At 38.1% G+C, this 14,614-nt stretch overlaps 2 protein-coding genes across 3 annotated transcripts; both read right to left on the bottom strand.

Moving 5' to 3' along the window:
• Positions 1-389: 389 nt before the first annotated feature.
• Positions 390-4,106, bottom strand: LOC117790091 (beta-mannosidase-like). 2 transcript variants are annotated; one of them, XM_034629369.1, is made up of 10 exons: positions 3,822-4,106; positions 3,406-3,558; positions 2,830-3,346; positions 2,685-2,772; positions 2,457-2,631; positions 2,293-2,403; positions 1,746-2,231; positions 1,063-1,685; positions 815-997; positions 390-752 (listed from the first exon to the last, which is right to left on the bottom strand). In XM_034629369.1, the coding sequence occupies exons 1-10, from the start codon at positions 3,934-3,936 to the stop codon at positions 483-485; spliced, it is 2,721 nt and encodes a 906-aa protein (XP_034485260.1). In that variant the 5' UTR covers positions 3,937-4,106; the 3' UTR covers positions 390-482. The 2 variants fall into 2 exon arrangements, with proteins under 2 accessions (XP_034485260.1, XP_034485259.1); XM_034629368.1 differs by having other exon boundaries at positions 3,406-3,567.
• A 352-nt stretch (positions 4,107-4,458) lies between these two features.
• On the bottom strand, positions 4,459-13,222 carry LOC117790092 (probable Xaa-Pro aminopeptidase P). The gene is made up of 8 exons (XM_034629370.1): positions 13,129-13,222; positions 10,092-10,279; positions 8,351-8,424; positions 7,582-8,256; positions 7,407-7,519; positions 6,172-6,884; positions 5,342-5,410; positions 4,459-5,285 (listed from the first exon to the last, which is right to left on the bottom strand). The coding sequence occupies exons 2-8, from the start codon at positions 10,150-10,152 to the stop codon at positions 4,867-4,869; spliced, it is 2,124 nt and encodes a 707-aa protein (XP_034485261.1). The 5' UTR covers positions 10,153-10,279; positions 13,129-13,222; the 3' UTR covers positions 4,459-4,866.
• Between the last annotated feature and the right edge of the window lie 1,392 nt (positions 13,223-14,614).

Below are 14,614 nucleotides of genomic sequence, written 5' to 3' on the forward strand. Positions count from 1 at the left end.
GAAAACATCAGCTGTTCCACTGAGAATCAACGCTATCTATAGCCAGAGGCGTGCATTGAAAAGTTGAGCAACTTTAATGGGTAAATTAAGAAATCTGATTTCTAATCATATAAATACATATATATGCATATATATGCATGTATATGTATATTTATTAACTTAATGAGGTTAACTTATAAATATACTGTGATCTATTTTCATGCAAATTTATTTAATTATAATGATTAAATTTATAAGTGTTATGACATAAATACTTTTGATTTTATTTAAATATTTAGAAAAGCAATACAACGGTATTTTAAATGGATATACTTGAATAGAGAGAAAAGAAAATTATATTTATTAAGAACTGGCGGATATTTCTGAACATAAAAAGATGGTTCATTTAAATTTTAAAATTGCAATGTGAAGGAAGGTTTGTTAGGAAAATTCAGGAATCAGCATATCCTATCATTCATTATACTAGACATTCTTTATAATACTTATACCATATACTGATTCATGGTCTTCACAACAATATGCTCAGGTTTAAGCTCTATGCATTCTGAATCAGTGTCAATCTCCAAGTGCACATTCTGCCGCGGCATCGTCTGTGTGAATCCATTCATTGAGAATGTGTGCCGAAATTCCGAATAGTTCTGATGAGCCAGCTCCAAGTAAACAAATAAAGCCGGATATTTAACAGTTATACGCAAGCTGAAGCTATTAATATAAGGCTTGGCAGTACCACAATTACTTCTCTGCACCTCAAGCTATGAAGAAAGAGATCAAATTTATTAGCCAGTTAATTTTAAAATTTATTTAAGGAACTTACCTGTAGTTCAGGATTTTTAATGCCAACAATATTCTTAATGGGAACAGGATAAAAATAATTTTGTGCCACAATCCGTTCTTGCTTATCCTTCAGTAGTATTTCCAAGAAGATTTCCGACCTGGTAGCCTTTTCGTACAACACCGATTCCAGAGGTATGTTCAGCTTATCAATTGCATTTGAGCCCTATGAATAATAGTATGTAGTATAAAATATCACAAAAAAACTGTATTTTATATTGAAAGTCTTACCAGGCCTATAGCTCTAGCGATGGCCGTTTTGGGATATATATCATTCCAGAGGAATGTGTTGATGAAAAGATTGTACTGTGTATCACGATCCTCCATATAGTCCTCTCTCGTTATGGTTATATTAATGTGATTACTGATCTCATGATATGTCGCTATGATACTGAGAGATGCTAGAAATTCCTTTGCCCACAAATAGACCAGTTTGTAGTTGCCATAAAAATCAATGCAGGACCATGTTGGCGCTATCCAGACGTCATTCAACTGCCAGATGAGGGCACCCATAGTCGAGTAATTATCACGTCTGCTGCGAAACAATTCAACTGCCTTTTTGGTGGACATGGCTTGGGACACCTGACTGAAGTAGATGAATTCATCAATGTTATCCTCCCAGTTCTGCAGTTTAAACGGCAGATCGTAGGCAATTTGCCGTAACAGGGGAATAAATCCTTTTGGATGATGTTGACGTTGTCGAATAAGAGCTGCCAGGCTTTCCTCACTGGCATTGTGGCCAAGCACTCTCAGCCAGGACGATCGTATGGGCAGACTGATAAATCCAATTTCTGACACAAAACGAGCCTCTGGATATGTAGTCTGTGTGGGGCTGTCATCCTCATAGAAATGGACTAAAAAGAAAAATTATTGTTTATCAATTTTAATTATATCATTTATTTAACTGAGCTTACCATCGCCACAATGCGGACTCTGGGGATCCTTGGCTAGCTCCTTGCCAGACTCTGCAATGCCCATTGAGGGCGTGGAAATCATAGGTCCAGGGCGGGGCTTAAAATCATTTCGCGATATAATGTTCAGTTCCGGAGACAGAATACCCATAAAGAGCAGTTTATATTCATCTTCTAGACGTTTCGCTTCGCTGCCAAAATCCGAACGATTCTTGACCAAATACAATTCAATCTCATTGTTGGTCACAATCATGGCCAAGCTGGCATGATGGGAGATTCGTTGGGCATTCTGTGCCGCCTCTACACGCATGGAGACGATTAGGTCGTCGGTAACGGGATAAGTGGCCTTGGTAAAGGCCATGTCCTGCCAGACCAATAGGCCATAGCTGTCGGCTAGGCTGTAAAAAGTATCCGACTCATAAAGGCCACCGCCCCAGACGCGAATCATGTTCATATTGGCCTCCTGAGCCGACTTCAACAAATGCTGCACTATTCATGAGAAGATTTAATGGTTAAAATTAAATTAAAAAACGATTGGTTAGTTACTAACACGTTTCCGAATCCGCTGACAGCTCTGGTAAGGTGTGAGCCGGCACATAGTTGACACCCTTCATAAATATGGGATGACCGTTGACTCGAAAATAAAAGGTGCGACCACGTTCTGGAATCCAACAAAAGATAAGATATATCATCGACAGTTCATTCATTTCTTACCATCCTCATCCTCGACCAACTCAATGGTGCGAAAGCCAATATTCAAAAGCTTTTGTGAATCTGTGCGTGAACTCAAACTGGGTCCATCTTCGCTGCGATAAGTCTTCAGATTAAAAGACACGGGATATAGCTTCTGTGCTCCATAGCCATTGGGCCACCAGAGTTTGACTTTCTCCTAAACACATTCAATGATCAGCAAAGTATATTAATCGAAATTAAGCTACCTACTTTGGGTATGTGGATTTGGAATTCCAAATTGGACGATGCATAACTCAGCTTTTGTTGCTTCAAGATAAACGGTTCCTCAAATAAGTCGCTAAAAAAATAGTAAGATTTAGTAAGAAAGAGCTGATCAACTAACTTCCCAGCTAACCTGGAATAAACCACAAGCTGTACATAGAAGCTTTCCGAGTCAGGAGTGCTGATGAAGGCACGACAATCCATTGTCCAGTGGGTATCATTTCGCTTAAGAGCCACATCCACTTCCCGCAGAAATGCAACCGTATAATACTCGATAGTGACGGGTTTCCATAAGCCGGAGGAGAGTGCTGCAGGATTCCAATCACCACCAAAGCTCATCTGCATCTTGCGCAACATATTGCCATGACATTCGACATCTCCACGCGATTGGGGACAACTTGGCGGAGCACCATTGCCCTTCTCCTCCAGCTGCTTTGCTCGTGCATTGGCCTCCATCAGCGGGGAGAATATTTCGACCTCTAGTTGATTGTGCTTGGGACTCACCTGCAGCAGATGACCCACAACATAGGAGTAGCGAACGAACATGTTTTCCGTCTCCCCCAGAAGATTTCCATTCAACCAAATCTTGGCTACTGTATCAATGCCATGAAACGTCAGGTTCACCAGACTATCGTGACCCAATTCATCGGCTGAAAAGGATTAACAGGATAAGTAGGAGTTTAAAATGTTGGCTAACATTTGTGCTGACCCATATCGAAGCTTGTGCTATAGATCCAGGTCTTGTTTGCAATCCAGCGAAGGTCGACATCATTGCCCGGACCGAGAAGATCTCCACAGATCTTTTTGGATGCAAGTGCCGTGTATACTCCAGAGGGAATCTTTGCCACGTCAATTGGCTTTTCTGTAATGACTTAGAATCTACTATGTTAACACTTTCAAATCACAGGCGTTGCAGTTAACGGCATTTACAACCAATTAATTGCTACAAATACCGATAACCGTGGATCGAAGTCGACGTCAGTTTTGTTATCTTATCACAAAATACTCTATAAATGTCTGGGGAGGTCGGGGAAACTGTGCAAAACTTGATTATTTGGCAATGAATCAAATTAATCTCATATTATGTGTATTCGTCATGCTCATCAGACTCTGGAATTTACTTACGAGAGTCACTGTCCCGCAAGGACCATTTGGTCAATTCAATCACCTGGACTTTTTTTGCTTGCAAAAGTTGTACAGTGATTAAAAATATAACAGAAAAATTAATAATTTTTAACATTTTTCCCTTTGTTTGCAGCCAATTGACATTTTTATTAGATACGATACGAGTGCGTTTTGTTTTGTTATTGTTAAAATCTTATCATTTGTTTCGTTCCTAACTCGTTTTTATTTTCAGCAATTATTTTCACACACGTTTTGGGTTCGGAACCACATTAATAACTGAACGATTGACGCTTTCTACCAACTGTCCGACCCACTTATGAACTTATCAGCCCCAATTGGCTGTGGTGAAATAATCTCATAGTGAATAACTGTGCTATAACACTATACAACAATTTAACCAAGTCGTTGACTACGGAAATATAAGAAAATGTGGTGAATATTATTCACTCTCAAGATGATCATGTATTTCATCTTATCTTATAAATGAAGAATATGAAAGCAATCATTTTTCTAGTACATATTAATGATAGTTAATCCACAGTCAAATGATTTATCCTTTTTTTAACCTTATCTAAACGAAATTAGAACTCGTTAAGTTTAACCACCTGTTACCTTAACATGAAGATGAGAAAATCAATAAATATAAATTGTTCGTTTAATCACATTTAGAAAATTATACAGCGAATATTTCTTACATAGACGTAGCTCGTATTAATATAAAAAGTTTAACAGATATTTTGTCGCACAGTTATTTGTAAGTTAATTATATGTTTTTTTTTTTTACAATTGAATTACATAAGTATTGGTTTAAGCAGTTTATGAATTAGTCCGGGTCAAACAATTCTGGCACTTAAATAAATTTTAACCGTTAATATTGGCATTTTATTTGTTAGTCCCAGGATCTCTTTTCAATTTGCATTGCTAACTAAAACTACATAATCACACAGGCAATTCCACACCGGTCATACACCCACCCACTCTATCACACACACACATACATAAACACATACAAATACATATACAGACTTAAGTATTTAGATCGATTCTAAAGCTGCCACATGGGATGAATAAATATTGCCAAGATCATTAGACCCAGTGCGAACAGTGGTAAATGGCTGTGGGCGTGGCATCCACCGCCCATTGCTGCACGGTATTCATCCTCTGGCAGATATTCACGAATATGTCGTGTTTTATTCATCATCCAATAGAAGGCCTTCATATTGCCAAGTTTCTTGAGTTCATCACCAACTTCTTTCCGTATCTTGGCATTGTATTTATTAAGCATACGCTTCTCATCGGAACTCAGCATGGAGCCATCGATGAGCTTGGGTTCATAGGGCACCAAGGTGACAGCTTGGAATGCCAGAAAGTGTTCTCCACTCGTTGTTGTTCGACCGCTGTCCAACACTTCCAGCACATTTTTGATGCGCACTCCAAAATCATCTCGTTTATAGAAACCGGATTCTGAAATAAAAATAAATTCATGTATCTAAAAAATAAATCCTATTTTATTCACTCACCGCTAGAAAAGAAGTAGCCTTGTTTAAAGTGATAGGTGCTGTTCTGGCCGTAGGACACTGAGATTGGAGCTGTTAATAGAAACATAAATTATTGTGAATTAAATGAAATGCTTTTTATCACTTTAAGCAAGGCTGCAAACCGGTTCTGAACCGAACCTCGCTGAACCGGTTCGGTTCGGGCTTTTAAGCAATCCGAGCCGGATCATGAGTCGAACATTTGATGTTGCATACTCCGTGAACCCAAACCTGAAACAAACCCATTTCTTAAATAAAAGGTTCGGTTCGAAAAAAAAAAATAATTACATTCGTTTTATTAGTGATGTAAGCATACATCGAAATATCAACAACTCGATTTTCGTGAAAGCGACGATATTTCGAGTTGATTGAATCGATTTCCATGTAAACATCGACAACTCACTGGAGTTTGTTCATTGTAGCTCATTTGCAGAACTAAATGATTTTCATGCGAAACTTTTCTTGGAATTTAGTACTTATCGAGAAGTGAAGTGAATTCAATAGCGCGGAAACAAAACAAGTTCACCTAAATTGTATTATATCATAAAAAATCATAAAAATAATTGGTCATCTTAAGACTAATTTAGACTATTATATTTTATTTTTTTTTAAGTGTACTTCGATATAAAAATCAAGAAAAATTATACAAAACAAATTATTTTTTTTTGCACATAGGTTCGAACCCAAACCTTGGGCTTAGGAGGTATATAAACCGTTTTGTGAACCCAACCTAAGTCTTGCTGAAGGTTTTGAACCATCGAACCGAACCTTAACCAAAATTTTGGTGGTTTGCAGCCTTGATTTTAAGTACTTACGCTCCTCAACAGATCCGTAGGCACCAATGCCATGGCCAGTTTCCTGTGGATAATCGGTCATCTCATGCCAAACTTTGGCCCTCACCACGCTGTCCACACCGGAGGGCTTCACGGATGCGGGAAATATTAGATTGGAAATATGTAGGATACCTGCCAGTACCGCCGTATAAGCCCGCTTCATATCGCGTGTAGGTTCGCCAAAGATATAAGTGCGTGACACATCTGTGGTGCCTTCCAAATACTGTCCACCAGACTCGATGACCAGCAGACTCTGATCGGAGACCTCAATGTTGGTCACATTACTGGATATGTAGTAGGGCAGGGCGGAGTGTTCCCCATAGGCCACAACTGTACGCAGGGACAAGCCCTTGGAGTTGCTCTGCGACAGTCTCATTAGCTCGACCTCGTACTTAATCTTCTCCTCCGTCCATTGCTCAGTAAAGAATCTCGTCTCTAGATTGCACATGGCTTCACAAATAGCAGCTCCATCTCGTACATGTGCCTTTCGCATGCCCTCCTGCTCATAGGAGTTCTTCTGGGCACGCATAAAGATGATGGGCGAGATGTGCTCTACAAGGACATTGGGCGGCACAGCCGTATAAATGGCCTCCGAGGCACCCGGCTCTTGGACACAAGGCGCCGGTACAAGTACACGCTTCCATATTTGCAAATTAGTTCTTATATCACTCCAGATTTCGTGATACTTTCTAATCCTGCAGTGATTAAAGATTGAGATCGTGTGTTAATTAGCCTGCAAATCTTCAAGGAAAAGAAGGTTCTATTCGATCGGCTCGATCAAATAAATACAGTTTATTACAAGCAAAAACTAGACGGAAAGGCAATAGTCGAGATCCCGAATACATACTTTTAGGAGCTTGAATTGCTTTATAAATTTAATCAGCTATTTCTGCCGTTCTGTTTTGCCGATCATGCTGCGATTAACTAGGATGATAGACAATAGTAATAGATAACGATTAACGGGGCCGCAAGTGGGCGTGGCAGAAATTTGAAACCAACTTGATCTGCATGGGGTTCATAAAAGTCTGTGTGCCAAATTTGGTTGCTCTATCTCTTATAGTCTCTGAGATCCCTATGTTCATACAGACGGACAGACGGACAGACAGACGTTGAAAAAGAATATATATATTATTATTTTTTAAGTAACCGGTATAAAAATATTATTATTTAATTGCTTGCCATTTATCTTTGATTAATTTAAGTTGCAAAATGCTTACTTGACACAGTTTTCATGGAAGCAATCCGTGCGCAGATGCATATCAATGTTGGTGGTCATTTTGGCCTCATCCACGTAGAAAGAGACGTTTACGTGGCTGACAATCACAAAGGACTACAAAGTAAACCAAGAAAACAGAGTTATTCATGCTTAATGCAGTTTCCACTTGCACTTACCTTTACTACAGGCGTATAGGGAATGTCTGTGCCGCGAATGTTCAGCAGGTAGGCAATCTCTGTTAGAGAGGTAACCACCATGGCATCGCATCCCAAATGGTTAAGTCGACCACGCAGCTCCCGCACTTTGTCCTCCCATTTTTCGCCAGCAAATTCAGTATGTTGTACTTCAATGACATGATGTTTGGGCGGTTCTGGACGATCTGGATCCCAAATCATATCGACCAGATTGCTATTGACTCTGACCAGCGTTAGAAACTTGGCAGCCAGTTCACGTTCCCAAGTAAGCCAGAGATGATGAGGAACCAGTTGTGGATCTACTCCAACACGTTTTTTCATATGCAGTTGACTTCCCAGCCAGTCTGCAATGCTCACATTGCCATCGGTTAGAAAGATCTCCCAGTCACAGTCCAATTCCCCATCCGCCTGTCGGGCAAATCTATTATCTAGCCAAATGGCGGCGCCCTTCTGTGTGATGGCGGCAAATGCCCGATTGCCCGAATAGCCGCTGAGATAATGCAGACGCTGATCGCGTGCCGCCACCTCCTGATTCAGATGCTCATCGGTGGAGGGCAGTATGTAGCCAAAGATTTGTGGCCCCTCCACTGTGGCGCGAATCAACATCTGTTCACGTATTGCCAGCAAGCGATTTCGATATTCGCTTGTGGGTTGCATCTGCAAAATATAAAATACAAGAATTCATTAAAAAAAAAAAAAAAAGGGAAAAATGAATTCCTTAGATGGAACTCAGTTGGTGGACTATACGCACCGGTTTGCCCTTGCGGTATTGGCAAATCTCGCGATGATAACCACTGGGCGTCTCTGCGGCGACCAAGCACGAAACTACAAAGAAAAAAACACATACAAAATTGTGTTAAATTCATAAAATATGTGTGTTGATAAATAAGTTCATAATTGTTGTCATTTGTTTGAAATTATTTTGCATATATCTTAATGGGCCGACGAGATGAACTATTAATATTTTATATTTAATAATATTAAAAATAGCAACAAGTGCGTCACGATATTCATAAATAGTACAAACATAATTTCCACGATCGCTAAACGGCAGTGTGACTCCTTGTGGAATTATTTTTGGCCAAAAAGAAATGTCAAGCCAGCCGCAGTGCGTTTAATGTGGCATAAAATATCATTTGGGTCCACCTGCTTCACATTTGAATCACATTTGCGGCAGCCACACACTGCGTATGCGTAATGTACACAGTAAGATACACAGTGTGTGGGCTAAAGCAACAGTTGACCAGCCTACAACTGAGACTGAGACTGAGATTTCCGTTGTGACAAGTGAATGACGGCCATTTCATTGCCAAATTGTTGGCCAAATGCTGACGCGCGATTTGTCAAATGAAATAAGAATTCTCAGCGAATTTTGTGTACTTGTATGCAAAGCATACTTATGTGTCGCATCTATAATGGATTGATTTATAGCCATGTAGCGTAGACATGCTGGACCTCATTTGCTATTATTAAACTCGGGCCAGGAGGCATAACAACTTGGCCATAAACTTTGCTATTCGCATTAACACATTGCGGAATACTGTTGAAAACGGTTTACGTGTATTCACTTCCACATTTCTCTTGAATTTTTGCAACTTTGAAATTTGACAAGTGTGTGAATGTCTCGTTGTTAGCCAGAATTTGTTATATTTTGATTTAATTTTCTTGTTAATAGGCACATACTCATATGCTCCAAATTAGTTTGTTGCGATTGAAAAGAAATATGTGAAAAAATATAAATAAAATGATCATGAAACTGTCTTGGTCATGTTCTGCGTTTCGACTTGTATAAATAGAAATTATGCTCAAATCCTCGGCTGTCTATTTTGACTGACGCACTCTTTGTAAAACATGGAATGTTTGGTCAAAATTGAAGGTCGTTGCTGTTGAATGAAGTCGTTACATTCAAGTTTACCGCTGGCCATGTGCAAAAAACTATTTACCTTCAACAAAGGGTCATAGTTCTGAACTAAACGATACCCTGTATATGGCAAATTAGATGTTATTTTGAGCAATACGGTGCTTATAGAAGAGCATGTCAAATGGAGGCGAATTTTGATGATTAATATATTATGCCAGAACTGTGTACCTGGCAAGAGTCTAGTACACAGATTACTGGCATAATATATATTCCATATGATCGAAAACGCCACCATTTGAATTATATATTAACACTGATCGGACTGTCGTAGTGAATTTTCCATTCTTCCTGTATATATTGCTAGTCTCCTTTCGCTCCCTTCATGCTGCGTTCGTCACTAGCGCGGACTTCCGTCCGCAGTTATATGAAAGTATAACAGGAGGACAGGGAAATAAAATATATATATTCTAAAGGCTTGAACATAACTTCGCTCTGAATGAAAACACCTATTTTAGTCACTCTCTTAATTTGTGCAGGGTATTGGAAATGGTCAGCAATAAAATACCGAAAATCGACGCAAAAGGCAATAAAATAAACTTAGTATATCTTTAGATATAGGATGAATACTCACCCAGTAAGATGCTTAGTGCCAGGCGGCAGATCCAAATCCAAATCCATTTGGATGTCGTCATTGTTGTTGTGGTTGTGGTTGTTGTTGTTGCTGTTGCTGTGGTTGTTTGTGCTTGCACTTAAAATTCCCAAATGCGAACACCATAAAACTAGTTGGGCACGTTGGAAAAATGTTTGTTCTGGGCTTTCCTGTGTTGCGAATTTGTTGTCGTAAACAAATCAAATGCAATTGCAATTAATGAACATGAACAAGTATGAGTACAAGTACTGTTAGCAAAATGTGCATGGGATCTTGACTGGATCTTTAATGGCAATTTGTCTATGAGATGCACTTTTTCCGGTTAATGACCGGAAAGTGTTATTGTTTTTGTGTTTTCGCTTTTATTTAAGTGCGAGTACTTAGTTCTTGTTGTAAATATTGTTGTTGTTGCTCTTGTGTTGCACCTAGTTGTGGGCGTGGCTATGTGGCAGACTGGTATACCATTCAATTAGTTGGGTGTTGGCCCTGTCGCTTTCTACTAATTGATATGCCAGTCGTTGAATTACCATAGCTACTTCTATTCCCTGAACGACAGGGCAGCCATAACTCATCCGTATATATGTATATATTGTACATGTGTATCTATATCTGCACAAATAATGCGTATGTCCGTGTGAAGAAATAACTATGATATCAGACAATTTTGGAATTTATAACTTCCGTTGTTTGGCGGTTTGTTCGTCTGCTTGCCATTTTAGAACGTTTCAATTTGTATTTTGGCAAATAGTTTTGGTATTTTTTTTTTGGTAGTTTTACGAAATATTTAATTGTTTTCTTAATTGATCATGCGTAAAGGCAGCCAACGTCCCAAAAAAAAACACGCTATTCATGCTGGAAATGAGCCAAGCTCTATGATTGCATATCAATTCGAATGTAGTGTAGTGTGGGTGTGAGTGTGAGTGTTAGTATGAGTGTATGGGTGTGGGTTTGTCTAGCTATTCATTCATTTGGAACTGAAATGGGCTTGCGTAAGTTCCATTTGCCATATAAAGCAGCTCAAAGGGAAGCGACGCGATCTGCCAATCAGAAATTGGCAAGCAAGTTGATTGATACTGACTGACGCTGATTGATGTTTATCAATTGCCACATCACATACATGTACGAGTACTGATCGTTTTAATGTCCATTGCGTGCTTGGCATTTGGTGATTAAATTGTTATAAATAATTAAAATTCTCAACCAATTTGATAGATTGTTAATTTGACAATTTTATAGGATTTATGGAAAAATTAGAAATAATAATATGTGTGTGTTTGGCATGCAAATTTCAAATGAAATGAAAGCAATTGAAATGAATTGAAAACAAGCAATTAAAATATTTTTAAATAGTTGATCTTATTGTTGTTTTATAATTGACATATCTTATACGCCTCCCAGCAACAACAACATCAATTGCTGTCCATAAAACAACAAATCCAGCAATTGCATTGAAGGCGAAATGCCAATGCTAAAATGCTATTAATTATAAATAAAACAAATGCAATATTTTGTGGGCGCATGCCACATACTCATAAGTATGAGTACTCACACTGACAATGTGAAAGGCAACTTTATAATTTATATATGGAGACGCCTCCGCTTGGCAATTATGAGCTTGACTTTGGCAACAAACCAAGACCTAAACAAGCTATCATGCCAGCACTTAGATGACATATATATATATATATATATATATATGTATACAAACGAGTAAATAGTACAGATATATGTATGTATAATTATGTGGCATGAGTTATTGCTCAAGTAAATGCTAAACAGTTGCCAACAGTTAACAACAATATACAAATTGCTATGATAAATGCGCTCATATTGCAACTCGAAACTCGACTGCCAACTCGGCTGGCCGTCTGCCCTTAAGTACACGAGTACGCTTCAAATATGCATTGCGGTTAGTTGGGTAAATATACAACAAGAATCAAAAGCCAAAACAACAACAATAACAACAACAACGACCGCAACACACCTGCACTACAAATAGGCCAAAAACAAGGGGAACAACAATTTATGGGCGGGCCTTTGTTTATGCAGACCAGGAAGAATCAAGAATTGTGGGGGGAGCAGAAGAAAGGAGGCTGCAAATGCGCTTGCTTGTTTGGCTCATTGTTTATCAAATGCATTTTGTTTCAAATCGTTTCAATTAAATTTCACTGCCGCGGCCGAGACCAAGAACACATACGTGACTCACTTAGTCAACACTGTGCCAAAAATTAAGCATATATCTATATATATATATATTTATTTAATTTTATACATTTCTTTAGCAGCAGGTTTGTAAATATAATTGAGAGTTTATCAACATAAATAAGCTATACCCTGTATATTTTGGGCTTTTATTAAAGATTTAACCTTTATTATTTGATTTTTAAAATTTTAAAACATTATAATATATTATATATTATATATTTTGAGCAGCATCTATTAAATGACTTGACAAAGATTAAATCAAATGATCTGACAAGTTAAATGCCGACAGGGTAATTTCAAGTCGATCACTTGATATATTAGATATTATACAGTTGTTATGCTTTATTTAATGCTTGTTTGTTATGCATAGAAACTGCCAAAATATATATTATATAGTGATCCAGCCATATTATATATCGTAAATAATTCAAGTATTATTATTAATTATTTGATTTATGATTTCTTTTGAAAAAGTCTTAAAATTCAAAAAGCACTGAAACAAATTCGTTTTTGCATTTGCTTCATTTATCTTTTGGCACTTTTTAATATTTTCATTTTCAGCTTTAATATTTATACGAGTTTTTCAATAAATTGTAATTTCTTTTCAAATGCATCTTTAAGCACAAACAGATTTCATGCAAGAACGACAAAATAATTAAAAAAATCTTAATGTCGCGTTGCACATTGCATTAACGAGCGCGACGTTGATGCTTAACTACTCTATATTTTGTGTGGCATATTACGTATACGACGCGTATGTCACACAGCTGTTTAAAATAGCAGCAACAATTCAACAGAATTCCGAATATTCTACCTTTTGTGGCTATTATAGAATATACACTCGCACGGAAGAGAAAGAGAGCTCTTAAGCAAATGCGAACCGTACGCGTGGAAAGCAACAAGCAAACTGAACATGCTTCATGTTCGCTATTTTCTGTGCTTCCAAATGTGAAAGATGAAAAAGCGCGCACACACACATACAGACAGACAGACAGAGACACACACACACATGCACACACACGCACGCATGCTTGCATACACTATTTAATTCGTTTCAAATAGAATTTATTTTGAACGCACTAAGCAGTGGGAGAGTAACAACAACAACAACAACACTGAGCGTGCGGCGCGTGAGCGGGAGCTTTGGCAAGCGGCAGACGCGCGTTAGACGAGCAAATGACAACGCCTCTGGCGTCGACGCTGCCGGGAAATGGGTTAAGAAATGAAATGTGAATGAAAAAGTAAAGGAAAAAAAATATAATACTCTCTTAAATGCAGCACAGTGGTTGCATTTTCCAGCTCAGCCCTTTTGTTGGTGCAACTTAATCTTGTCTATTATTATTATTTATACTTTATAAGTATGTAAGTTTTCTGTATGCGGTTTACATTTCACATTTTGCCCCAGACCACAATGTCGCGTCGTCTTTACTGCGTTACCAACTATTTTTTGAACAATTTTGCAATTGAAATCGACGGACTGAAACTGTGAAAATTATGCTGTCAATTGGTATTTTATTGCTTTTAAATTGATGATGATGTGGCATAGTACAGAAATCGAAAATGGATTTAAAAGCGATTTTATTAAATTTTGCTTTTTCTATTTTATTTGCTATTTCATTAATTTGTCCACTATGCGGGCGATTGCATAAGATCGCATAAACAAAAATCTAACAACAAGAAAAAAGACCAATCGAAAAAAAAATACAAAGCTGTTAATCTCAAAATGAGTTTGTTTATTTCATTTTGGTCACGATGCTGCTTGCCTTTTCATTTTGCTCATTAAGCTCATTTAGAAAAGAAGAACAACGCCAACAACAACAACGCCAACAATATCGACAACATCTTCAACTCAATCAAAGAGCAACATTGCCGCTCCTCTCATTGTGGTCTATACTTATTGAGGGAGGGAAAGTTCAATATGCGCCTATTTATTATGTTGCAAGTTAAGAACATAAAGTTGTTGCTCTTTAGCTTTCTCTCTCGCTCGGCCTCTCTTTTCTCTCTCTCGCTCTCAACGATCGTGCTCCCGTCATAATGAACTAATTTAAATACGCCTTTGATATGCCGCCTCGTCAAGCTTTTAATCCAATGCAATTAGTCGCACTAATGCCACAAGTTGCGTTGGTTGCCTATTGAAAGTGTCGGGAGCATTAAATCACTTCTGGTTGACCTTTGTGAGTTTTCGATTAGGCAGAAGTTGATTTTTTCTATGCACTCGTACAAATGCGACTTACTGCACCAAGTATTTTCAATTAAGTTATCTCTTGATAAATCGTACCACATTAAAAATTATCTTTGCA

The sequence above is a fragment of the Drosophila innubila genome (genome assembly GCF_004354385.1).
Source record: "Drosophila innubila isolate TH190305 chromosome 3R unlocalized genomic scaffold, UK_Dinn_1.0 2_E_3R, whole genome shotgun sequence".
Classification (NCBI taxonomy): domain Eukaryota; kingdom Metazoa; phylum Arthropoda; class Insecta; order Diptera; family Drosophilidae; genus Drosophila; species Drosophila innubila.